The sequence below is a fragment of the Thamnophis sirtalis genome, unplaced genomic scaffold (assembly GCF_051295495.1).
Source record: "Thamnophis sirtalis isolate CommonGarterSnake01/CBP01778 unplaced genomic scaffold, rThaSir2_p1.2 scaffold_6, whole genome shotgun sequence".
NCBI classification, from domain to species: Eukaryota; Metazoa; Chordata; class Lepidosauria; order Squamata; family Natricidae; genus Thamnophis; species Thamnophis sirtalis.
In genome coordinates this window covers 63,614,110-63,642,004 of record NW_028261386.1, presented here as the reverse complement: position 1 = coordinate 63,642,004, position 27,895 = coordinate 63,614,110, and the positions used below count along the sequence as shown (strand labels likewise).

Here is a 27,895-nt window from a genome sequence, read left to right as displayed (position 1 = left end):
TTTTTCTAATCATCAAAACCACAAATCACAAGCACATTTTTCTGTTTCATGCAAAAGATCTGATTTTTATTTGATGTCATATTCAGCTCATGGATCACACTTATAAAAACACGATTACCAGTTAAATTACCTGTTAAAATAACTGAGCGAGTTACATTTCATTTTTGATAATAATTATATACAACCATAACTCATTTGAAAAAATACGAAAGATGCATTTATATACTTAGCTTGAAACTGAGTATCACTTTTTATAGAATGTTTTCTTTGTCTTTATGAGAAAGAACAAAGAAATAGAGCAATAAACTTATAGCTAACAAGCCCCTTTTCCCCCTTAACTGATTTTTTCTTAATTTTCACTTTCTGTGAAAAGTAGATAGTGACAACCGTCCAATTTCTCAGACAAGCAGCACTAGTTGCCAACCTGTGAAATGCAAGTAGGAGATCATTATTTGCTGACTATTCTTCATGCTTTTAAGAGCCAGAGGGATTCTATACACAAAATGAAATTATTCAAGGGTCTTTAATACGTTATACTTAACAACAATAAAAAAAATATGTAAACAATAAAGAACAGATAACACCCATCCATTCGGATAACTGTTCTTCAAAATATAAAAGGAATCAAGGCTTTTCTTGATTTTGGATAGGCTGTGAATGTCTTCAGATAATACCTGTAAGAAAACAAACACAAACATGAAGATATGTACCCTAAATTATAATCCTGCTTTAAGAAGGTACAATCTCATTTCTCAAATCTCTTCTGGTATGTGGCTCTTCAAAAATGGCTCACAAATGGATCCAAAGTTTCAAAGAATGTTAACATTTAAATGATAAATAAAAAATTACTTTTATATCCTTCTCTCTATCAAAGGACCATCTGCCATGATGGAAATAATTCTAATAACATTAAAACTCACTCTTTTATATTCAATATTTTACTGCACTTATTTTAATTGTTGTAAATATTTGGTAATTTGTAATGAAAAATTTATCAAATACTACAAAAACTACATGTGATGTTTATATATTAAGTTTCCTTTCACTTGTAAGTCGCTTGAGAAAGACTCAATACTTCTGGAAGACAAGATTTAAACATTTGGTGTCTTCCAGCAGAGACAGACTTCAACTGATATTATTTGTAGAGAATGCCTGTTATTTTTGAATAGCGACTAGCTGGTAAATGTTGATCGTCATTTGTCAGAGATCTATACTCAGCATTATTTATCCATCATGAGAAGTCCAAGAATAAAACAGTGGAAGAGTTTCCACAGGTAATCCTCATCGTACGAACACAATGAAGCTCAAAATTTCTATTGCTAAGCAAGGCAGTGGTTAACTGAGTCATGGCCCATTTTGCCACCATTGTTACCATGGTTGTTAGGCGATTCACAAGCAAATCTGGCTTTTTTGCGTGTTATAATTGTGGAAACTGGTCATAAGAAACCTTTTTCGTCTCTGTTATAACTTTGAATGGTCATTATAAATGAATGGTTGTAAATTAAGGAGTACCTGTATTTCGAGGTATTTTCTACATGGTTTTTATGCTTGGCTAAATGAAACTTAAGTAACAGAATAAAAAGTTATACAAAATACAACAAAAAGTTATGTTCCTTATTGAAAGTTTATAAAACCCTCAGCTTTAAGGATAATGTGAAAAGAAAGTTCTTATTCTAATTTTCTAAGTTGTCTATTCAGTGTGGCTCCTACAGAAAGCATTGTGTATATTTATATGACTACCCGATTCAGCATTTGAAGTTTCAGGGCAAAAGTAAAAAAGACAATAGACATGCTGTGTGCTAGGTCCTATAAATTACACGTGAAGCAGATCTGTGTGGAAACAAAGAAAATAAGGGTAGATGGGGAAAATCTATGCTTCAGCGGTTTCTAATCCACTTGTAAAAGGCCAAAACTAGATAAATCCATCTTTTGTGGTTTGACAATAAGTAAGGTAGCTACAAAATTCCTATCCAAAAACACACACATTTCCATAGACCTGTCTGACTTCTAGAATAAAATATAGAGACACATATGTTCTCATGTGCCTTGTGCTACAGGCAGCTCACACTTAGATTTCCTAAAAGAGAGGAGCACAAACAAATTTCCCCAGGCTCACAATGCTCATCCAAACAGAACTGCAATCCACAGCTGCACATGTCAGTTTAAGGGCCCACAGGAGATTATTTTAGCACACTGGAGTCAATTTGGATCAAAGGCAAAGTATTAATATTTCAAATAAATGGGCATCTTCTTACTCATCCTTTACTGTTTTATCTATTTTGACAGTTCTGGGAGACAAATATTTGAGCAAAATAGGTTGAAGCATAACTGCATATTGCTTGCTAATAACGCAGCATTAGTTTTGTGAAAATGGAATTTTAGTGAAAAGTGGCATCAAAGCAGTTTACAATAGAATAGAATGGAAATGTGGCTGAGAATGTGCACAATCTGTTTCCCAGAACAAATGTACACACAGTCACAATATATGTCTGGAAAAGGAGAAAGAGCACAAGCACAGCATATAAAATCAATGGGTGCAAAATGAAAAGAAGGGATGCAACTGCTTTAAGAATTGCTTTAGTTGGTACCCTTTTTCAGACGAGCAGAAGCCTGAAAGACAAATATGGGTTGCTTTAATAAAGAGCAGAGAGGCATCACAATCATGAATATTCCGAAGCACTTATTCTGAAGCTTTCACAGTTCTGATCAATTGGCCCTTTAGTTTACTTATTTATTTATAAATCCAGCTTGATATAGAAAGGCTCATATATATTATTCCCTGCTTCTGAGCCATATTATTAACTAGAATGTTGTCAGATATCATATTGTATAATTTATACAGTATAAATACCTATGGTGATGATAAGCACGTGGTCCAATGCAGGAGAGTGTAAAAAATGCAAAGGCTAAAGCAGGTAGAGACCAGGATGCTATAGCATACCCGAACCATTCCAGGATTTCTCCAAGAAAATTTGCTCCTGAAACATATGCAAACAATCCTCCTGCACAGAAGAGATCAGTTTAAATACTCTTGAGAAACAACAGCTAATTATTAGCATCAACATTGTTATTATTTGTTTATGGCTCCCTTGAAGAATTATATCCAGGGGTGGGATTCAAAAATTTTAGCAAGCCTGGTTGCTGGGTGGGCATGACCATGGCCTACTCAGCCTCCTGCACCACGGGGGGGGGGGCATTTTTGCCCTCCCCAGGCTCTGGAGGCTTTCCTTGAGTCTCTGGGAGGGCAAAAACGGCCTCCCCTTGGCTCTGGAGACCCTCCAAAGGCCAGAATGGGCACATTTCCAGACTTCCAGGAGCCCATTTTTCACACACACTCCAGAATCTCTGTGTGGGCCCTGCACTTACCTGGCATCCAAAAAGGGCCGTGTGGAGACTCGTGTAGTCCTTGCCAGTTCGGTGAACCAGATGTAAAATTAGCATCTGGTTCACCTGAACTGATTCGAACCGACAATCTCATTCCTGATTATACCAAAACTGAGTGCTCATGTGAAAGGTCGGACAACACACATAGTTTAATACAAGGGTGTCAAACTGATGGGCAGTGGGCCGGATGTATCATTCACAGGCCATGCCCACCCCAGCTCTGCAAATGGAAAAAAACATTGTGAAACATCATGTGAAGGCAATGTGATGCTGCAGGTTTGACATCCACGATGTAAGACAGTTACACTATACTGCCAAAAGTATTCGCTCACCTGCCTTTACTCACATATGAACTTACTGTAAGTGACATCCCATTCCTAATCCATAGGGTTCAATATGAAGTCAGTCCACCCTTTGCAGCTATAACAGCTTCAACTCTTCTGGGAAGGCTGTCCACAAGGTTTAGGAGTGTGTTTACGGAAATTTTTGACCATTCTTTCAGAAGTGCATTTGTGAGGTCACACACTGATGTTGGACGAGTTTACGTGGCCTATCACTTCATGGCTGAGTTGCTGTCATTCCCAAACACTTCCACATTCTTATAATACAGCTGACAGTTGACTGTGGAATATTTAGGAATGAGGAAATTTCACAACTGGATTTGTTGCACAGGTGGCATCCTATCACGGTTCCACGCTGAAATTCACTGAGCTCCTGAGAGCGACCCATTCTTTCACAAATGTTTGTAAAAACAGTCTGCATACCTAGGTACTTGATTTTATACACCTGTGGCCATGGAAGTGATTGGAACATCTGATTCTGATTATTTGGATGGGTGAGTGAATTCTTTTGGCAATATAGTGTATTTCCATTTCATTTTAGGCACACCAAAGAGGCTAAATAAATGGTGATCAGTGGGAAACAGGGCTGAGGTGCCAAATAAGTGCGATCTCTTCCAGTTCTTCATTCTGGCATCTGATCAAGACTTTCTCAGAGAATCTCATTAACTGTGTTAATGAACAAAAGGCCAATTAAATGATTTCACATTTCCAGCTAGTGTCTTCTTTATCGTGCCCTAAGGACAGGCTCTTGTGATACAAGCAAAGTTTTCAGAGTTATCCTATTTTTCAGCAAGTTTGGAAGGAAAATTATATACCTTGTGGAATTTTGTAAGTGAACTCTCCAGGCTTTCTTAGCTGACGTAGAAGAAAATCACTGTAGATATTAATTCCCATGCCAGACAAAAACAGCAAAAGACCTAAAGAAAAAAATATTTATGAGTTGGATAATACAAATATTTGAATTTCAGACTTTATTCAAACAAATATTGCACTGGCTTTATTCTTTGCCATTGAGAAAATATACTCCCTATTTTTTGTGAAAAATATTCAGAAGAGATACCTCAAGAGCAATTCTAACCAGGACCACGTAAGTGTCTTTCTTCAGGCTTGCCTTATGGCAATAAAAGTGGTAAAAATACTGTATGCTTATTTCTCAGTCCTCTGTTGGCTGACTGACTTGATCTCTCCTAGTTGGGAGGAACCAAGGAGATTCCTATAGAGTAGTGGTGGGGAACGATGGCCCTTTTATGACTTGTGGACTTCAACTCCCAGCATGGCTGGCTCAGGAATTAACAGATAATGTTCCAACAGAGTTGGAAGGAGCCTTATAGGTCATTTAATCCCACCCCCTTGAAGCAGGAGACCCTACATCATTTCTGACAAATTGCAGCCCAATCTCTTCTTGAAATTCTCAAGTGATGAAGCTCCCACAACTTCCGAAAACAAGCTGTTCCATTGGTTGATAGTTCTCATTGTCAGAAAGTTCCTCCTTATTTCTAGGTTGAATCTCTCCTTCATCAGTTTCCATCCATTATTCCTTGTCTGGCCTCAGGTGCTTTGGAAAATAGCTTGATACCCCCGCTCCTGTCTGTGATATCTCTTCAAATATTGGAAGACTGCTATCGTCTCCCCTGGTCCTTCTCTTCATTAGACTAGCCAGGCTCAGTTCCTGTAACCATTCTTCATAGGTTTTAGTCTCCAGTTCCCTAATCATCCTGGTTGCTGTTCTCTGCACTTTTTCTAGAGTCTCAACATCTTTTTTATAGTGTGGTGACCAAAACTGGATGCAGTACTCTAGGTGTGGTCTTACTAGGGCTTTATAGAGTGGTATTCGTACCTCATTTGATCTTGATTGTATCCCTCTGTTAATGCAACTTAGGATAGAATTGGCTTTTTTGGCTGCTGACGCACACTGCTAGCTCATATTTAATTGGTTGTCTATTAAGACTCCAAAATCCATCTCAGTCACTGCTATTATGCCTGGTTTCACCCTGTTTATATGTGTACTTTTGATTTTTCTTATCTAAGTGTAGGACTTTACTTTTCTGGGAGAATTCTGGGAGTTGAAGTTCACAAGTCATAAAGGGGCCATGGTTCCTCAGCTCTGCTTTGCAGGATCATCAGGGTGATTGTTATCAACATTTGATAGGGTGTTTCTGAGTTTTTCTAAAGCACCTCACAAGTTAAAGCAAAATTATATATAAATAGATAGTATGTATAATACTCTGTAAATGTTTCATTACAAATGTACCAAATATTTATAAAAGTTAAATAAATGCAATACAAAATTGAATATAAAAGAGTGAGTTTGGCAGATGTCTGATAGAAACATACTTCCAAAAACAAGAGTATGAGTGGGCAAACTGTTTTATTTTTCTCAGTTTCACATTTCCTTATTTCTCATTTTTCAAACCTTAAGTTCATTTTGTCTGCTTGCTGCATAACTTTGCATAACTTTCCACATAAAAATGTGCATTAAAAAGCTTTTTTACCCCCCAATACCTGCAAATACATCTCCCTAATACAGTACATATTTCGGAAAATTATTCTGAGTAGTGAACTGTAGTATCAAATGCAGAAAAATGTTAGTTCTATATCCAACTGCAATTGGATCCACAAGCATAGATTTTAAAAGTACTAATTCCTATTAAACATCATTTCTTTCTTCCATTTGAGGGATAAAGCCCTTTCTATATTAGCCTGAAATGTGATCAGAATCCTCTCTGGCAATTATTATCATAAGTACAGAATCCATTTTGTACCTTTGTTCAATTAGTATAAGATTGTGGCAGGAAAACAAGTGTTACTTTTTTTTAATTCTCTTGTTTTGTTTTTCTGCCTTAAGATTTTCACAGGTACTATGCCCTCCATCCCTCCCAATGTTGGCAAAGTTTGGATGAACTGAATAGCAGGCATATGACACATCACACAACACAGATAATACCTGACAAAAATCGTATGTCTTTACACCAATCATCAGGATATTCAGCACAATAAATCATGTAGTAACCTTGAAGGAAGCCATTATAGATGCAGAACAGTGTACCACAAAACATTATCTTCATTGGGAAAGGTTTGCCTCTTTGGAAGAATGGATAAATGAATGTCCTGAGGGACATCAGGAAAGAAAGGAAAAGAAACAGAAAATCACATAAAATTAATGTTAAACCTCAGATTTATAACAGATTCAAGAACTTAAATAATCTTACATGTTGCCAAGTATTCTATTTTCAGTAGCACCTTAAAATACTTACACTGTCACTTGGAGAGTGAGTCTGCTATCAGATGAAGTATATAGCAACCCAACCCCATCACAAAAATACCTAATAAAAGTAATCACACAAATAAGATGTTTGACACACTTTTTAAGCACAGGGCATCATGTATGCAAAATAGTTTTCTCCTTTTCAGAGACATCTGCTGCCTGAGTTAGATGTTTTATTTTGAGCACTGTGATCCAAAAGGATTGTTGTGAATGGATTAAGTCAGGGCTTGGTTTAACATCTACATAAAACCATCTCTGCGCATGTCAATCTGAGTGATACTGTCTGTCTTCTCATGATGTATGAATGCTCTAGGGATCTAGATTAAGGACAACAGACTTAGACTGAACCCAAGCAAAACTGAGTGGCTTTGGGTGCATGGAGCCTTAGGATCTGAATGTTTGTCATCCTTAGTTCTGGATGGGTTTGCACTATCCTGTTCAGACCCAGTTTGCGACCTAGGGGTTCTTCTGGACTCAAGTGTCCTGCTTGAAGAGGCAGGCATGACTAGGAGAGCTTTTGCTTAACTCTGGTTTGTGCACCAGTTGTGCCTTTCCCTGGATCATGATTCCCTGTGCTCAGTTTTGGTCTCCACAATGTCAAAAAGATGTTGCGATTCTAGAAACAGAGAAAAGCCACAAAGATGATTAGGAGACCTGAGGCAAAAACATATAAAGAAAGCTTGCTGGAATTGGGTATGTCTAATTTAATGAACAGAAGTGAACTAGAGGTGACATGATAGCAATATCCAAAACATCTCAGGCATTCCCCCAAAGAAGAAAGAGTCAAGCTATTCTCCAAAGCACCTGAAGGCAGGACAAGAATTCATCCTTCTTTTTAATAACCCTACCGATGTATGTATTCTTGTTGTGTTTGTTTGTCATTGTTTACTTTATTGTTCTATTCTACTTTGGGTTGTTTTATGCCTTTTTAATTTTCTTCCATGAAAATTGTGAGCCTTATTATTGGAAGCCTCTCAGAATAGCTGCAAGGTGAGACAAGCGGCAAATAAATTTGACAAATAATAATAACAATAAATACTTCAGAAAAGTATTGGCCCATGGTTTTACTCAACTTGACAAAAAATAAAATCCTGAATTTCATTCTCTCTACATTGGACAGCAACTGCATTGTGTGAAGGTTGTTATTAAGTAATATATATAGCATTTTTCTTTACAACGGCTTGTAAAATACTTTGGGGGATTGTTATCCTGAAAGGTGGCATATTATAAATAAGTATAATAATTAGCTTAGCTTAGCTTTATTGATTAGCTCAGTGTTTTTCAACCACTGTGCCGCGGCACACTAGTGTGCCGTGACATAGTGTAAGGTGTGCCGTGGGAGAATTACTTTATATATAGTCAATATAGGCACAGAGTTAAATTTTTTTAACATTTTCTAATGGTGGTGTGCCTCGTGATTTTTTTCATGAAAAAAGTGTGCCTTTGCACAAAAAAGGTTGAAAAACACTGGATTAGCCTATAGGTCATATCAAAACAGAAGATTCAAATACGTATTACCAATAAAATCCAATAAAAACAATTTAAAGTAAGAGTAGGGTAAAATACAATAATTATGGGATAAAATACAATAATTTAATATGTAAATGTATAAAATAGAATAAATTAACATAAAATTATATTTCTGTATCACCCCTACAATCTACCCCAATCAGGCACACATATGCCAATCTCAATCGGACCATTTTAGTCATACTGTGCTGTATTAAATGTCGTTTTCAAATTCTGGCCACACATGAAGTATGTGTTTTAATATGGGCCTCACTGTTTAATGTATGAATCAAGGTACTTATCTCTCACCCCCTTATACAGACAGCAATCAAATAATATATGATTCAGGTCTTCTACCTCTTCAGCTCTGCAAATACACATACAGTCATTATATGGGATAGAATGGAATCTCCTATATCTAACCATTGTATTAAGCTATTCTAATCTTGCTCAGGTAAATATCTCCTTGAGATATTTTGGCAATTGTGACTTTAAATAGTTGTCCATTTGGAAAGTGCCTTTATATTTGCTCAGCCATTTCAGGCTACCAGTCTTACTAAGTTTGACTATGCCATTTTGGGGCTTCTATGTCCGTGATTCTTTGGGCACCTTTTTTTTTTATTTGTTCTCCTGTTATACAAGAGGCAGGGAGGCCACAGCTCTTTATGGAATTTGTCAATTTAGTAATCCAGAGGGTTTATGGTTGCCCTTTTATCTAATAGACATAATTTAGGGAGTTTATAATAATTAAACATGTGCCAATCTGGACCCCAAGGCCATCAAGAAATACTAAGTTTGTTTTATCTGATCACAGACTGCATTCAGATGATTAGGTAAAGCTGTATAAACAAAGAGAAGCAGAACAAAAAACTACTAGAAGTTTCTGTGAAAGCTCAACAAAATACGTTCTATTGCAGCACAGGAAGATTGAATTGAGTTGTGATAGTCTCCATCGTGCTTCAGTTAAAATATTGCACAAAGCTAATTTGACAAAATAAATGTATTTCTGGAATAATTAGAAAAATGACATTAGAAAATGTATGATTAAAAAATCTTTGAGAAATTTAAAAACTGCAGGTGAAACTCGAAAAATTAGAATATCGTGCAAAAGTTCATGAAAACCCCAAATCCACAATCTCAGAAACTTAGAATATTACATGCAATCAATAAAACAAGCATTGTACACAATATCGGACCTCTGAAAAGTATAAGCATGCATATGTACTCAGTACTTGGTTTGGGCCCCTTTTGCAACAATTACTGCTTCAATGCGGCGTGGCATGGAAGCTATCAGCCTGTGGCACTGCTGAGGTGTTAAGGAAGACCAGGATGCTTCAATAGCGGCCTTCAGCTCTTCTGCATCGTTCGGTCTCATGTCTCTCATCTTTCTCTTGGCAATGCCTCATAGATTCTCTATGAGGTTCAGGTTAGGCGAGTTTGCTGGCCAATCAAGCACAGTAATCCCATGGTCATTGAACCAAGTTTTGGTGCTTTTGGCAGTGTGGGCAGGTGCCAAGTCCTGCTGGAAAATGAAGTCAGCATCCCCATAAATCTTGTCTGCAGAAGGAAGCATGAGTGCTCCAAAATCTCATGGTAGATGCCTGCGTTGACCCTGGACTTAATGAAGCACAGTGGACCAACACCAGCAGATGACATGGCTCCCCAAATCAACATAGACTGTGGAAATTTCACACTGGACTTCAAGCATCTTGCAGTGTGTGCCTCTCCATTCTTCCTCCATACTCTGGTCTTTGGTTTCCAAATGAGATGCAAAAGTTGCTCTTATTAGAAAAGAGGACTTTGGACCACTGAGCAACAGACCAGGTCTGTTTTTCTCTAGCCCAGGTAAGATGCTTCTGACATTTGTTGTTCAGGAGCGGTTTGACAAGAGGAATACGACATTTGAAGCCCATGTACAGGATTCGTCTGTGTGTGGTGGCTCTTGATGCACTGACTTCTTCTGTCCACTCCTTGTGAAAGTCCCCAACACTTTTGAATGGCCTTTTCCTGACAGTCCTCTTCAGGCTGCGGGCATCCCTGCTGGTTGTGCAGCTTTTTCTTCCACACTTTTCCCTTCCACATAACTTTCTATTAATGTGCTTTGATACAGCACTTTGGGAACATCCGACTTCTTTTGCAATTACCTTTTGAGGCTTTCCCTCCTTATGGAGGGTGTCAATGATGGTTTTCTGCACAACTGTTAGGTCAGCAGTCTTTCCCATGATTGTGATTCCTACTGAACCAGACTGAGAGACCATTTAAAGGCTCAGGAACCCTTTGCAGGTGCTTTGTCTTAATTAGTTGATTAGAGTGGGACACTTTGAGCCTAGAATATTGCATCTTTTCACAATATTCTAATTTTCTGAGATTGTGGATTTGGGGTTTTCATGAGCTGTAAGCCATAATCATCACAATTATGACAAATCACGGCTTGAACTATCTTGCTTTGCATGTAATGAGTCTATCTCATATATTAGTTTCATCTTTTAAGTTGCTTTACTGAAATAAATGAACTTTTGCACGATAGTCTAATTTTTTGAGTTTCGCCTGTATGTGCACAATAAAAAGATTTATATAAAAACTCCATGTTTTAGAATTAGAATTAAGTTACAATAAAGTTAAAATTTGTCTTTTTTAAAAAAAAAGTCCACTTAAAACATTGGGAATAAGAACATGATGGGCCAGAATTGAACAGTAAAACAGAACAGATTTATATTGATCCATGCATGACTCATTCCAGGTTATTCACAAACTATAATATCAACCTGTTCTAAAGGAGCTGATTAGATAACTCCAGCGTAAACACAGCAAAGGCCATTTGTATCTTATCATGCATATTAAGCAGCAAATAAAACAAGTGCTTGCTGTTTTCATTAACTTATCAAACAGGACAAAAAGCCCCATTTTAGACAATTATGCAGGCCTTTCAGGGACAAGGAAAGCACACTGTGTTTTTAAAGTTAACAGCCAAGGAACATAGTTTCAGATGAATATTTATGAACACCAGCATTAACCTGACCCTTTTCACCAACTAATTAAAAAAACAACATACTTTGAAAATTATTGTAACACCTCATTTATTTAATTATTAATCACATTTGCACTGATCCTGTCATTGTTGCCTGTACATTTTTGGAACTTTTTTTCTCTGAAACCTGAGATCAAATAGCTCCTCTAGTGTTGTTTCCGCCTAACTACTGCCATGTAAAAAAAAAAAAGGAAGTAGACCTCATGAAAGTTATTTTTCTTTTTTAATATACACTGTAGACATATCAATAAATTAGCTTCATTCACACAGTAAATAAAAATAAAGATGACTGAACAAAGAAAATCCTGTGAACATTTGCTATCATTTATTCAATAAAAAGTGAACAAGCTGTTTCTTTTTATTGCAAAAATAAGCATGCTGTTGGCTGTAATATTTGGTCCTCTTCTTTGGCAAAAACAAATTGAAGCAGGCATTCTTATAACTGTCTGGGGATTGGGAGGAATTTTTTCCTACTCTTCCATGCAGAATGTTTTCAGCTGTGGCCCTCTGAGCTTGCCTCTTTTCTTGCAGACCTTTTATAACCCTAACTAGGTGTCAGCATCACTCCATTACATAATTAGGAAAGAAAGACTAAGAGACTCCATGGATTGGAAATCCAAAGTACTTTTACTAATTATAAATGGTAAGCAAGCAGTTGCGAAGCAAAGTCTACTTAATTAGGCGCGAAAGCGATTGATATATAGAATAGTCCATTCCCCACCCCTTAGGATCATAGCTCCAGGCCAATCATAAGTCCTTCAAGTGTCAGGTGTGAATAACTTCAAACAGGCATCACGAAGATGGAATGTCGAGGCCGTTAATCTACGCGGGAAGCTCCCACGCATGCGCCATCCGAGCATCTCGAACATCCTAGAAGATTCCTCCAGCTCATCAATTAACCCCTCCCAAATACTAGCCCTCCCTCCCCGTTTCATGGCAGCTGAAGCAACAGCAAGGCAGAAGCTGACATCCGGCCGCCCCCCGGAAAAAGGCTGTTAGGCCTGGAAAAAAAACAAAACGAAACAGACAAACAACAAAACACAAAAAGAAGAAGGGGGGGGAAAGAAAGTCATGGCTTGTCGGGATAAGCAGCATAAAATTTCTGAAGTAGGCGGGGAGCACAAACATGGGATTTATCAACCCATTCTGTGTGGGAGGGAGGAAAATGCTTCCAAGCCACCAGGTATTGGATGCGATTACGGTGCTTGCGGGAATCAAGAATGGCACGAACTTCAAAATGACGTTCCCCATCAACTAGTAATGGAGCAGGCAGAGGTTCATCAGGGGGACGCAAGAGGGAAACCCGAACAGGTTTGATGAGGTTAATGTGGAACACCGGGTGGATTCGGTTGAGGTGTTTTGGCAATTGTAAACGAACAGAAACAGGATTGATGACCTTTACAATAGGGAAAGGGCCAACATATTTGGGTCCCAATTTCTTTGACTTCTGCGTAGTGTGCAGGAATTTCGTGGACAAATATACCAAATCCCCAGGCCGGTATTCATAGGGCTGAGAGCGCTTTTTATCTGCTTGCTTCTTATGGGCTTTATGTGCAGCGTCCAAAGTGGAGAAGGTCAATGGCCAAATTCGACTGAGACGCTCACTCCAGTCCGCAATTGAAGGGACTTGCGGTTGGTCACTAGGCAATTCGGGAATAGGAACAAAATCCTGACCGTAAACGACCCGAAAAGGGGTGAAACCCGTGCTGGAATGAACCGGTTTGCTTAGTTGGTTTGCTTAGGATGTTTTGAAGGGCATTAGTTGGCTTGGGTTGCTTGTCAGCTGTGCAATCTTGAAGGATTTCTTGCATGCACAGCCCATTTCAGATCACCTCACAGCATCGTGACAGGGTTTAGATGTGGGCTTTAACCTGACCATTCTAGACTCCTCCCCACCCCCATTCCTTCTTTCCTTTCTTTTCCATGGTGTATTTTCTAGAATGTTTACAGCTGCTTTCATGTTGCAGCGTCCAATTGCAGTTGAGCTTCAATCTTCTGACAGATGCTCAATAAACCTCTGGTACAATGAAGAATTCATGGTTAATTCTAGGATGCTGAGGTGCCCAGACCCTGATGCAGCAAAGCAGACCCAAATTATAACATTTTACCACCATGCTTTACAACTGGTATCAGGTTAGTCTGGTGAAATGCTGTTTTTGCTTTTCATCTAACATGTTTTCTGGTACTATACCAAATAATTCTATCTTTGCCTTGTCTGTCAGAGCACATTGATCCAGAAGTGCTGGTCTTTGCTTAATTATTCAGGAGCAAACTTGCAGATAGTCCTCAATTTGCAACCATTGTTCAGTGACTGTTCAAACGTATAACAGCGCTGAAAATGGATTTATGTCCGTTTTTCACATTTATGATCATTGCAGCATCCCCATGGTCACATGATGAAAATTCAGCCACTGGGCAACTGACTCATATTTATGATGGCTGCAAAGTCCTGGGGTGGTGTGATCACCTTTTGCAGCCTTCTGACAAACAAATTCCCAATGAGTCCTCTGCTGATTGTCTTTCCTCAGCTCATTAATCTGTCTCGTGTGAAATTCATTAGATGCTGTCATTGACCATCCACTTTTTTCTTGTTCACCACAATCAGCTCTTCCCAATTTATCATTTTCCTATGCTAATAATCATGTTAGAGTTTCTAGCACATTTGTGCTGTTATCTGTTGGTGACTGATAATGATGGTGCAGAGGTGGCTTGTTCCTAGTTCGGCCAAACCAGTAGTGGAATTCAGGCCTGGGTCGCAGAACTGACAGCGGCCCAGGCCTGCCATGCCCCCGAACCAGTTCCCTCGCCACTGCTGGACTGCCGCCATTTTAGTTTTTAGTGATTGCACATAGGCAGTTCACTGTAAATTGTTCTGCGCATGCGCAAAGAACAATTTTCATTGAACAGCGCAAATTGGTAGTAAAACCGGCAGTAACCACCCCTGTGCTGGTGGCACGGTTTTTCATGCAATCTTTCAATTTTTTTCATGAATATTTTAAGCATAGTAATTGTTTACATTTCTTTGTGCCAAATCTGCATAGAAGTATGTACTGACCAATAATTTAGTTAGCTGTCAGTAGCAGGAATATGACCAATTTCTTTTATGGTTTTATTCTGATCATTGAATGTATATGAAAGATATAAAATATCTAAATTTGGAGAATATACCTTCCTTTCTTCCTTCCTTTCTTTCTTTTTCTTTCTTCATTTCTCTCTCTCTCTCTCTCTTTCTCTCTCTCTTTTATCAAAAATATCCCTTTAGTATTTAAGATTTAAGATTTAGATCACTTTGTAACATGACAAATATCTCTCTTCCTCTTTTTGTCTAACAATATCCTCAATAACACTGCAAGTGAAAAGAGATAACTTTCAGTGTCAGATGTAAAATGTGCCCTTTAGAGAAAAGTTTTCATCATTCAATTATTAAAAAAGGAGTACTGTCACCTAGCTTTCTCTAATCCTAATGATTTTTCCATAAATGCGAGAGAACATTTTTGATGCTTAGGAATATGTATTTTATTACAATAAACTGATAATTTTCCTTTTAGCCATGCATAATTATTATTAGAGCAAATGTTTTATTAATTCTGGTTCAATATTTTAATAGTTTGCAATGGACTCATCCAGTAGAGGTCTCTTAGAACTCAACAGTCACATATGTTTGGCTAATATAATATAGCCATTTCCAACTTGGCGGCTTTCTCCTGGCTTTAACTACAAACTTGCCATGATGACTAGGAAAGACAGAAGCTGTAATAAAACATATCAGGTTTAGGAAGGTTGCAAATATAGGTCACATTCAATGTTCTTATTTTGTTTTCACAACTCTAAAAGTAGAGTTTTGTTGAGTGAATTGGGCCAACATATTTATAAATCTTGAAATCTCAACTCCTTTGGAATAGAATTTTCTTCAGAAAAAGTAACTGAAAACTTAGAATTGCTTCCTACTAAAGTTCCCACGACTGACTGTCAGAACACATGTATTTATGGCATTATTTCAATCTTCACATTTGCTGTAATTTTATATATTGGAAATTAGTTAAGATTGATGGAGAGGACCAGTGGGCCACATAGCAGACATACAGTCCAGCTACAAATATCTTGGTATCCCACAGTTTCATGGGAACCACAAGGAGGAGGCAGGGAAGACAACAATGCCCAAATATCATCAAAGGATAATACATGTCCTGAAAAGACAGTTCATAGAAAGATAAGATCCATGCCATCAGCACATACGCCCTGCCAGTCATCAGATATCCTGCCAGTATAGTGAGCTAACCAAAGGAGGGATGGACACAGCCTATTTAAAGACCTGAAAACTCCTCACAATTTTTAAGGAGGTTTCCATCCCAGGTCCAACACCAAGAGATTGTATACCAGCTGGAAAGAGTGCATGCATAGTCTGGTGAGTGTGAAAGCCACTGTCCTGGATAAAACCCAGAATATCCAAAAGTAACATCAGTAAGATAGTACTCAAAGATTGATTTCCAAGAGAATGCCCGGGGCAGCAACAGACATGGAAAAATCAAGCAGGGGAAATGCAGATACCTGAGGAGGCTGACATTGGGAAATCCTACCAGTGGTTGGAAAGGGCTGGATTAAAAGAGAGCACTGATCAGAACATCACAAGAATGGGTACTAAGCACCAGATCCACAGAAGCAGGGGTCTACTACACTAGACAGGACCCTAGATGCAGACCACAGACAATGAAACACATAGTGATAAGGTGAAAGATGCAGGCAAGAAGAGTATACACTGAATAGCACAATCACATAGGTGGAATTGTGTATAGGAACATTTGCCCACTGTATAGGCTAGACCTCCCAAGTCCACATAGGAGATTCCACAAGGGAATAACAGGGTCGAATCTTGTAGGACTTCCGGGTCTGGTCAGACATGCAGTAATGATCAATCAAGCAGACATTATGGTAGTAGATGAGATCCACAATTCAGCAGTTGTGGTGGATGTAGCAATGATAAGTTACAGCAACATCAGGAAGAAGGAGAAGGGGAGGCTGGAGAAGTACTGGGTCACAAAGGGGAAACTAGAAAGAATATGGAAAATAAAATGCTCCTATTGGTGGTAGAAGCACTTAGGGCTGTGACTCCTAAGTTGGCTCCAATAGAGCCCAGGGACAACACCAGAGCTCTCTGTCCAAAAGAGTGCAATATTAGGAACAGCTAAGATACCGCACAGAACCCTCAAACTCCCATGCCCCTGATAGAGGATCCAAGATTAAAGAAGACACATACCACTGATGGGATGAGAAGGGATTCCCCCCACCCCCAAAGAACATTACATGATGGTAACATCATACTTTTGTTAACTATTTAACTTTCTTAAATATAAGATTTTGTTGTCAGGAACACATGTCATTGTGATATGTCTATTATGTAATATAGTCAGAGCTTTTTCTATAATTACAGCTTAAATAAGACATTTTACTGCAACAGTTTGTTTCTATAGAAGAAATGATGAGTACGTATTGTTTGGACTATCTGCTTATAACCTATACATGGGAATCTTCATTCTTGGAAAGTTCTACCAAACTTTCCCCCCTCATCTATTTTCCAGCTAGACTTATTCTACTAGTCTTTTTCTATCTATTAGTTTGAGAGAGATATCAGTTTACAACCTGGCAGATAATTGAAAATTGCCCTTCTTTTCTTGCCACAAAATATCCCTTACTATTTTTCTAGAAAATAAACGCATGAAATTTTATGAAGATGGATCAGTTTGTTCCTGTTGCTTTAATGTGTCTCATATATCAGCTCAAAGGATGAAAGATGTGCCAGAATGACTTAGCCAGAATAGATACTTCAAAAAGCTAGTTGCTGGAATAGTGCAGAAAATTCTAAGATTTATTATGTGGTTTTAATTATGAGAAGAACAGAAAGGACTTCTTGAATATTAAAATGGAACATAAATGCCATGGCTACATATTAGTTGAGTTTTAATCCTCATGCACAATTAAAATTGTGACATTCTCACACAATATGTAATAAGAAAGACTACATGTAATTTATTAACATATACGTATATTAAAATGTTTACAAATGGGCAAATGAAAAGAATGGAGAAATGAAGACCAACTTTTAAGAAACAGAATTTTTGCATTCTGGGTCTTTAATTCATTACTAATTATTTTACATTTTGAAGATTTCGTCTGCAAACATAAAGCAGGATATATGAGAAAACTTTTCAAGGATTTTAAAATCCTTCTATTGTGAGATATGGAATAAAATTGACTCATGTAGAACTTATGATCTTATCTGTTGTTAGCATTCTTTACTGGTAAACTGTGTACAAGTGAGATGTACAGTTTCATCACTGATGATTTCAAGAAGGCACCCAAACCACCAATAGATAATAGGACTCTCTTTTTTACAAAGAGATAAGTGATATACTATCACTTGTATTTTTAACCAGGTACTATAGGAAACTCTGTACCCATTCAGATATTAAAAGTACACTAGCCAAGTTGTTTTACTCATGGCTCCCATTTAGAGTGAATGTCATGAAACAATATTTTCCAACTTAGAACTTAGTGCACTTTAGATATGTTGATGTGTTCCAAAGTCCAATCAATCTGAGGACACAAGGTTAGTTAAGTCAGCTTCAAATTCAAATTTATTTGTTGAAGAATAGTGCAACAAAAGTGAATTTACTTTAAAAAAATTACTTTCTTATTTTCATGTAAACATGAAAAGCATTGGTTTGTTATCTTAGGTGTCCCTTGAGGTCACACTTAGCCTTGAGTATGCACTTATTTTCTTTCATTTTGGAAACAATTTTTGAAGATTTATACCAACCTAACAAACTGACAAGAGGCATGCATCAGTATCCTTTCTGATTCTTGCATAATTCTGATGCTCGCCAAAATAAAGTATCCTATCCTATTCCATGATGCTGCAGGCTATGGTGAATATAGGACTGTTTTGTAATCATATATTTCATAATCTGTTCCTATATTTATCTTATTTATATTTATCCTTATTACTTGGTGATTTATCTCAGAAGGAGCTGCAGAAAATACATGAGAATTTTAAACATTCTATTATAGAGTATGGAAATTGGCAATTTGCAAATAACATTATTTTAACAGAACCCTAACCCACCTTCACCCCCATATTACAATGGACTTCTAAAGAACGTTGAGAAAGTCATAGCAACCTAGTTAAAGTAGTCATAATAGTAAACATAGGAAAGCTATCGTTGTTAGAATATTATTCTCACTGGGGTTTGTACATTCTTAATAACATTAAACCATATCATAGCTTAGTTTAGTTTAGCTTCTTATGAGTCCTAAATAAAGCACTTCTTTGCTTGGGATTCTGGACACTAAATTCAGCTTAACAGTACATATGAGACTGCCAGGACAATGCACAGCATGCAAATTAACAAAAGGGAAAACGAATACTGTAACATGGGACTCTAGTGACTAACTTCCATACCACTGATACATGAATCTCATTTTAATTATCAGGCACTAATACTCTTCTCTCTGCTCTAAAGCACCGTGCAGGGTGTCCTACTCACAGAGGCAATGAACCCCATATACTGTATTACGTGACCCTTCTCTATAATGTGAATGTCAAAATAGATCCCTCTAGGAAGGGAAGCCAGAAATGCAGAGAGAATGGGTAGAAATGCAAATGCATTGCCAAGTATCATTGCCAAGGATCACTCTTCTACTTGGGACAGGAGGAGGGGTTTGACAATGCCGGGAATACATTCTGTAACTGTGATAGGGACCTTGGAGACCTAGTGGACGATCATTTAAACATGAGTGAGTATTGTGTAACAGCAGCCAAAAAAGCTAATATAATCCTGGGTTGTATAAACAGAGGCATAGAATCAAAATCACGTGAAGCATTAGTACCACTTTATAAAGCCTTAGTAAAACCACACCTGGCATACTGCATCCAGGTTTGGTCACCACATTACAAAAAAAATGTTGAGACTTTGGAAAAAGTGCAAGGAAGAGTAACTAAGTTGATTAAAGTCCTGGAGACTAAAACATATGAAGAATAATTGCGGGATTTGTGTTTGACTAGACTAGAGAAAAGAAGGACTAGGGAGGACATAATAGCAGTATTCCAGTATTTGAGAGGCTGCCACAAAGAAGAGGGGGTCAATTTATTTTCCAAAGGACCAGAAAGCAGGACAAGAAACAATGGATGGAAACTCATTAGGAAATTAATGGAGAATTAAGAAGAAACTTCCTAACAGTGAGGGCAATTAACCAGTGGAACAGCTTGCCTTCAGAAGTTGTGGGTGCTTCATCATTGGAGGTTTTTCAGAAGAGATTGGACAGTCACTTGTCTGAAATGGTATAGGATCTCCTGGTTGAGCAGGAAGCCAGACTAGGAGACCTCCAAGGTCCCTTCCAGCTCTATTCTGATTCATTGATTTATAATGTAGGATTGTAAATGGGATCATGAATATATTGCCAGGAGTATCTACAAAGTAGAGCAAATTGCCACAACACAATATTCAGTGCCAGCTTGATTAATCATGCCACCTTCTGTCAATGCAGACTTGCATTTCAGAATGCTTTGGAAGGAGGTGCAGCATTGGCGGTGGCAATCAAGCAATTAGCAACATTCTCCAGCTCAAGCATGAGGCCAAAACAAAAGATATATCGGCATCTCTCACTGGCATTATTAGACCAGTATTTTTCAATCATGGTAAATGGAGAGTATGTGGACTTCACTTTCCAGAATTCTTCAACTATTAGGCTGGCCAGTAGGGTGGCTGAGAATGACCATGACTTACCTGAAGGGTCCTTTTCTGTGCCCTGCTTGGAGAGTCCAAGCAATGAGTTAAATTAGTCTGGTTGCCCTGGGACTGAGGAATCTTTTTTCTTTGACCACGCCTCCTGGTGCCTTGTGACGCCAGGTTTTTGACGATCTCTGGATCCAGTGAAGGTAGTAAATTTGTTGATGAATAGAGAAGAGTTTGATGGTAACTGATGGTACAGAATCCCTGGGCACAATAACCCAGGGTGGGTTCGACTCTCCCGCAGTGCACAGAAAAGGACCCTTCAGGTAAGTCAATGGTCATTTTCCTGTGCACTGCTTGGAGAGTCCAAGCAATGGGACATACCCAAGTTACATGTCACTAGGGTGGGAAGAAGGTCTGTCCAGGGATTCAGTCATGGAAACAACCTCTTGGAGAAACCACCTACCAAAAGATGCTTCAGCCGATGTAAACATGTCCAGTTTAGAGAGTCTGACAAAGGGTGACGGAGAGGACCACATAGCCACTCTGCAGATGTCATCTATGATAGCCCGGGTTGCCCAGGTTGCAGTGGTGGTGGCGCTCCTCGTAGAATGAGCAGTGACGTTCCGAGGAACAGTCCTGGACTGATGCTCATAAGCAGCTGCAATGCACGCTCTCAGCCACCTGCCGATGATAGGCAGAGGACACCTTCTTACCCATGGACCCTGGTTGGAATGACAGGAATAGGGCCTCTGATCTGTGGAATTCTGCTGTTCATTTTATGTAACTTCGCAGAGCCCGTCTCACATCTAGTGTGTGCCAGACACGTCCCCTTGGATGCTTGGGATGCGGGCAAAAGTTCGGTAATATGATCCCTTGTGCCTATGGAACCAAGTGTTGATCTTTGGGATGAATGCAGGGTCCAGGTGTAGAACAACCCTATCCAGATGAATGATACAAAGATCTTCACAGACCGAGGGCCGCCAGCTTGGAAATGCACTTCTCAGATGTTATTGTGACAAGGAAAACTGTTTTGAGAGTTAGGTGTTGGAAGGAAAAAGTGTTCAGCGGCTTGAAGGGAGATGAAGTGAGCGCCTGAAGGACCATGGATAGTTGCCAAGTCGGGTATCGGTGGACCATCAGAGGGCATAAATTGGAAGCACACTTGAGGAAACACCTAACCCTTGGGATCATGCTGAGGGTCTGGGCTGAGCCCCCTGACCAAACGGTGGATAAGGCAGTTACCTGGCAATGGAGGGTGTTAGGAGCGAGTCCCTTGTCGAGGCCCCCCTGAAGAAAGTCCAATACACGGGAAACTGGTGCTGTGACTGGATCAATTTGGAGGTTATCGCACCACTTGGTGAAGCTGGACCACATGGAATCATAAATCCTGGTCATTGAATGACGCCTGGATGGTACGAATCACCTTCTCCGACAGGCCATCCCTCCTCAGGAGGTCCCCCTCAAGTGCCAAATGGCCAACTGGAGCCACTGGGGGTCCGTATGTACAATGGCTCCCTGGCTTAGGGAGACCTGGCCCTGGGGAATTTGCCACAGGCTGGACACCGACAAGCTGCCAAGATCAGCGTAGCAGGACCCCCAAGGCGAGTGAGGTGCGACCAACAGTACCTCCGCCCTCTCCGCGATGATTTTGCAGATCACTTGTGGTAGCAGGGGTGGTGGCGGGAAGGCATATAATAGCTCCTGGGGCCACCGGCAGTGGAGAGCGTCTGTCCCCTCTGCTACCAGTGAGTGGAAGTGGGAGAAGAACTGCTGGAGTTGCATGTTCTCGCGGGTGGCAAATAGGTCGACCGTTGGAGTGCTGACTCTGTGAGACAGCTGGCGAAACATGACCAAGTGTAATTGCCACTCTGTATTGTCTATGGTGGTCCAGCTCAACCAACTCAACCAGTCTGCATGGGTGTTGTTCACCCCTGAGATGTCATCGGAGCGGAGGGACTTGAGGTGACGCTCTGCCCACCTGCCTCTCTGCCTCCACCATGAACTTTCTGGATCTCGTGCCCCCTTGGTGGTTTATGTGGGCTTTGGTGGCCTCATTGTCTGTCATCAAGAGTACGTGTTGGTATAGAATGTCCTGTTGAAAATGACGTAGCTCAGCCAAGGTTCGGAGAAATAAGGCTCTTGAAAGAGCCTCCGCTGCCGTCCAAAGTGTCCGCTCCTACCTCACAAGCCATCGATGAAGTAGAAGAGGAATCAAATGAAAAGGGAAACAAAAGGGAATAACAGAAAATAAGAGGCAAGGAAAAAAACTGAATAAAAGGAAAAAAATGCTGAAATATAGAAAAGGAGAGTCCAAGCCTGGTCTAAAAAAGCTGGAGCTCAACTTTTAGTCTGTTATCAAGCCAGACTAAGGAAAAAATCTGGTGACATGAGGCACCAGGAGGCGTGGTCAAGGAAAAAAGATTCATCAGTCCCAGGGCAACCAGACTAATTGAACCTATTGCTTGGACTCTCCAAGCAGTGCACAGGAAAAATAATGAGAGTTGATATCCACATGTATCTTCAAGCTCCTATTGTTGAGAAACACTGTAGACTGACAAAGGCACAAAAATTTTGAAGTACTAATTGGCCAAGATCTGTATTTGTCTTTTGCAACATTCTGATAAACAAGGTCAAGGCCAGATTTGCTTAACAACCATGTTACTAATGTAACAACTGCAGTGATTAACTTAACAAACATGGCAAGAAAGGTCATAAAACGGGGCAAAACGTCTGACTCAGCAACATCAATTTTGGGCTCAATTGTGGTTATAAGTCGAGGACTACCTGTATTTCTCCCGGTTTAGGTAATACGTAAGAAATACTTTCAGGAAGGAGAATGGGGCTTGAAAATCAGGAAGCCTAAAGGCAGGCTTTGAAAAAAAAATGAATGAAGTGGAAAACATTGGAAAAACAACTCTACTGTTGTGGTTATTCCGGTACACAATGTAGTTTCTACCCTAAGAACAAAGTATGCAAACTAACTAATAATTAAAATAACACTGTGTAGTAAAATCTGTCTAAAAAAAATATTCTATTGAGCAATATCTGGCTAACCCTCACCAATTGTTCAAAGCCTTAACACAGAAAAATGACTCATATTTGCTAAGTCTATATTCCTTTCCTCAAAATAAATTTTGTCCAAGCAGAAAAGGCATACCCACCCCCTTTGGCAGATTGTTTCTGTGGATGGCATTGGAGTTTGAGATTACAGGGAGGGTAACTGCCTATCATAAACTATTCAATTTCATGTGGTTTTGCTGTATCAACAGTAATCCAGCACAGCTGGAGTCCAGAGGCAGTACATACTGTGAGGCAATTTCATGTGTTGGCATATTCTGTTCCCTGTCCTGGGGCAGAGGGAAAGAAGGATGTAATAAATCTGTATCAACCATTAGCACTTGTCAATGGTATTTGTGACACATCTTTAAATGTTCAGTTGACTGAGTTTCATGTTTAATGAATAAAGTATATAATAATAGCAGCCTTTATTGTCATTGTACATCATGTATACAATGAAATTGGTTTAGCCTCCACTGGTGCAATCCATAACAGAAAATACAAGACAACATGAATAGTATAGAGCCGTGATGGCAAACCTATGGTTCACGTGTCACAGGTGGCACACAGAGCCCTCTCTGCGGGAACAAGAGCTCTCACCTCAGCTCAGTTCCATTGCACATGTGTGCGCGACTCCTGCCGGCCAGCTGTTTTTTGGGTCACTGCTGTACATGCGCAGGGGCAGAACATGTGTGTGTGCATGGGATGGCACATGTGGGGGGTTAAGTATGCATGAGGTGGTGGGAGCACTGAGTGTGTGTGCGTATGTGTGGGGCGCATGTGGAGGGTCATGTGTGCATGCAAAGGGGTGGGAGAACGCAGGGTTGCCCGCGCATGCGCGGAGGTAGGGGAAGTGCAAGGGAGTTGCATGCACATGCATGGGGGAGCGTGGGGGATAGCATGTGCATTGCATTATGGGTGCATGTGCACACATGCACTTTCGGCACACAATTATAAAAAGGTTAGCTGTCACTGGTATAGAGAATAATCCTTATACAAGTAATGGGGGGGGGGAACTAGTCATAGCTTCCATATGTACATGAAGTGTTTGTGATTGTGTTTAGGAGTCTGACAGCCCATGGGTAGAAGCTGTTTTTAAATCTGTTTGTCCAGCTGGCTATGCTTTGATGTCTTCTCCCCAATGGTAAGAGTGTAAAGAGATACTGGCCAGGGTGTGAATCCTCCCTGAGTATCTTCCTTACTCTGCTGAAACAGCGAGGTCTGGCGATATCACTGCTACTGTGTGGATGAGCCCCAGAAGAACCTCTAAAAAAGCAATGTTTCTTCTCCTTGACAACCCTAAGATCAATGGTGGGATTCAAAAATGTTTACTACATGTGGGTGAGGCTTGGTGGGCGTGGCTTGGTGGACATGGAAGGGGAAGGTTACTGCAAAATCCCCATTTCCCCCCAATCAGCTGGGACTCGGGAGGCAGAGAATAGATGGAGGCGGGGCCAGTCAGAGGTGGTATTTACTGGTTCTACAAAATACTCAAAATTTCTGCTACTGGTTCTCCAGAACTAGTCAGAACCTGCTGAATACCACCTCTGCTTAAGATGTATGGATTTCAGTTCCCCAAATTTCTCAGTTAGCGAAGGGAAGTGCACACATCTTAAAGTTACCAAGATTGAAAAGCGTTGCTCTAAAGAGACTTCACTCCATTCTCAATCACATTTAGCTCCCAGAGAATTGGGTGAAGGGAGAACTGGCACACCACAAATTAACCTGCATGGTAAAGAGTCATTCTCGTTAAATTAACCCTTTAGCATTCTTTGATTTTATCCCTTCTTACACTAGGCCCTTTTTGTTAAATGTACATTTCACATAACTTTATACATTTGAATCCTGTATCTGTCAATACCATACTTTTGTTTTAACCTTTAAAAGTTGGCACAAATGTCATATCTTTATTTAGCTGGAATATAAGCTGTATCTCCCAAAACCAATTTTAAAGGATAATTAGAAACATTCATTTTAATATTTTTATCAAGATTAAAGTGTCAATAACAAATATTTAAAGTGCCTTTAATCTCCTTCTAATGAAATTATGTAACATGACATTTGCACAGTGTCTTTGGCACACACACGTTGAAGGTTTTACTTTACTTGCCCTTTCAAAGTAACTATGTCGGTGGTGTAACGCCAAGCCAATCATTTGCCTTTCAAGAGATGCAACTTCCAAGCATGAGATATAACAATATAGCCTTAAAGTGGCAGTTAGAATTCATCTGCAAGGCTATTACCACTGTTGCTGTTCATAGACAATATTTTGGAAGCAGGTGCCGCTGAATCAGACAGTGTAAGGATTGGAATGGCTCTTCAAGATCACCTAGTCCAGTGGGTCTCAACCTTCCCAATGCCACGATCCTTTAATACAGTTCCTCATCTTGTGGTGACTCCCAACCATAAAATTGGTGTCTCAGTTCCTAAGACCATTGAAAATATGTGTTTTCCGATGGTCTTAGGCAACCCCTGTGAAAGGGTCGTTCGACCCCCAAAGGGGTCCCGACCCACAGGTTGAGAACCGCTGATCTAGTCCCTCCTTCTGCCTATATGCAAGAATCCACTTTCACAATAGCAGGAGAAGCAGTAGGATTTTGTGCACACCAACACTCATGGATATATCTGCAAATGTTGTTAACAAAAATCTTGGTAGTTCTGTCCCCCCCCCCTTCACTTCCCACAAAACCTAGCGGCAGTTGCTAGATAAGAATTGTGGGAATTGTAGTCCACATCTTGCAGGATACATTGGGATTGGCTATCCTTCATAGGAATTTGGTTGGGGATTTCTTTTCAAGAAACTTTTATTTTTATATTTTTATTCTTTCACTTTTAATGTAATAATAAAAATATAAAAACATAAGATCTTTAAAAAAAAAGATTTTAAAGGATTAGAAAGGCAGCAGCTGAAGCTCTGGAAGGGCACTGGGCATAAAAGGTGAATGGTGTAAATTGTTCAATAAAGTGTTAGAAGTACAAAAAGAGTTTCTTATGGTATCAAGATCTTAGTATGCCAGGGAAAGCAAGCTGTTCCATCAGTACCTTTAATATCTTCTTTCTTCCTCATTCCTGGTTTTTAAAATAGAAGCTGAACATTTATTGCAATAAATTGCAGCAGACAGAAAAGACTAAGACTTCTCAAGATAACATCTCTACATTCATGGATATTTTTAGACTGCTCTCTTTAAAAAAAACCAAACCAAACCATTAGAATTAAGGGTTGCAAAGCTTCAGCATTTCAGCTACTCGAGAATACTATTTGCGGGAACTGCGGACCCTATCCACTAAACCTGGCACTAAAATCACCGGAAATGAAGCTCGACTAGAAAACGTTACCCTATAAACAAACTTTTCCTGCGAATTTATTTTGGCTTAGACTTCAATCTCGGCACGCAGGTTCAAAGAGGCACGATCCTAAACTGAGCTCAAAATCTGACCTGAGCAACGGAACAAAGGCGATTTCTCAATAACCGCCTCGTAATTCCCACTGAGTTTCAGGCCGGCTTCCTGTACACCTGGCATACCGAAGAATCCCTCGCAAATCTCAGCGACTTTTGCGGAGCTGCGAAGAACGAGCATCCCGCTCAATCCCTCCCCCCCAAAAAAATCTGCGCGGGGAGTCAATCCGAAAGAAACGGAAAAGTTTAACTTGGATCGCCACTCCAGAGCAGAAGCGGAAGCTTCTTGAAGCTCTCCGCGTTCCCTACTCGCCCAACGGGCGTTTGAACCTTGGAAACTCAACCCCCCGCCCCCCCCAAAAGGATCAGGATGTGTAAGAAGCGCCTAGCAGACTCGACATCCCCACTGCGCTCCCCAATACTTAACTAGGCGAATTCGCCGCAGGCTTAGAAGAGCCAGCATAGACGATCCGGCGCATTTGCTTAAAGAAGCGGCGCAAGGGGAGGTAGGCGCGCTCTCCTCTCCCCTCTTTCCAGCCCGACCTCCTTTCCACGCGGGGTACCTGTGGAAATAGTGGCCGCAGAACATGACTCCCAGCAGCCTGCAGCCCAGCGGCGCGAAGCGTGGAGGGTTACTCAGCGCCAGCAGGAGCGCGGGCACCAGGAAGGCGGGCAGCTCCTGGAGGAACCAGGCGTAGCGGGACGGCAGGTGGGCGCCGCGCGGGGTCCTGGCGGCGTGGTTTTTCCCCGGGGTTGACTGGTGGGGTTCGTGCTTCCCGTAGCAACTGGGCTGGTGCAGGTAGAGCCACAAGTGCAGCACCCCCAAAATCACCAACAGGGCGCTCAGGGTCATCACCAGGCTCGGGCAGCAGTGCATGGCCTCGTGTCCTGCCGAAGGGACGCTCAGCCGCGACGGAAGAGGTCAAGGCGAAACCTGCCATGGATTAGAACCGCCTCTCCTCCCACCTAAGACATAGCGAGGTGCGAAGAGAAGGAGGGGCTCGCCCGATCCTGTGTCGTCGGAACCCGCCTCTCTTCCTCGCCCGTGCGCGCGGCTTTAAATCTGCCGGGGATCGCGGGGATGGGACCTCTCCCCCCCCCACGCGCACACCCCACGCCCCTCCCCACTTCTCGCTAAACTTTAGATTTAAAGTTAGCGGCTGGACTTCGCGCCCCTCGTTGGT

General features: G+C 40.4%; 1 protein-coding gene across 1 annotated transcript; it reads right to left on the bottom strand.

Annotated features, from left to right (window-relative positions):
* Window positions 1–334: 334 nt before the first annotated feature.
* Window positions 335–27,657, bottom strand: SRD5A2 (steroid 5 alpha-reductase 2). Its single transcript, XM_087717994.1, has 5 exons — window positions 27,275–27,657; window positions 6,670–6,833; window positions 4,541–4,642; window positions 2,852–3,002; window positions 335–674 (listed from the first exon to the last, which is right to left on the bottom strand). Exons 1-5 carry the CDS (start codon window positions 27,586–27,588, stop codon window positions 608–610), a joined length of 798 nt encoding a protein of 265 aa, XP_087574120.1. The 5' UTR covers window positions 27,589–27,657; the 3' UTR covers window positions 335–607.
* Between the last annotated feature and the right edge of the window lie 238 nt (window positions 27,658–27,895).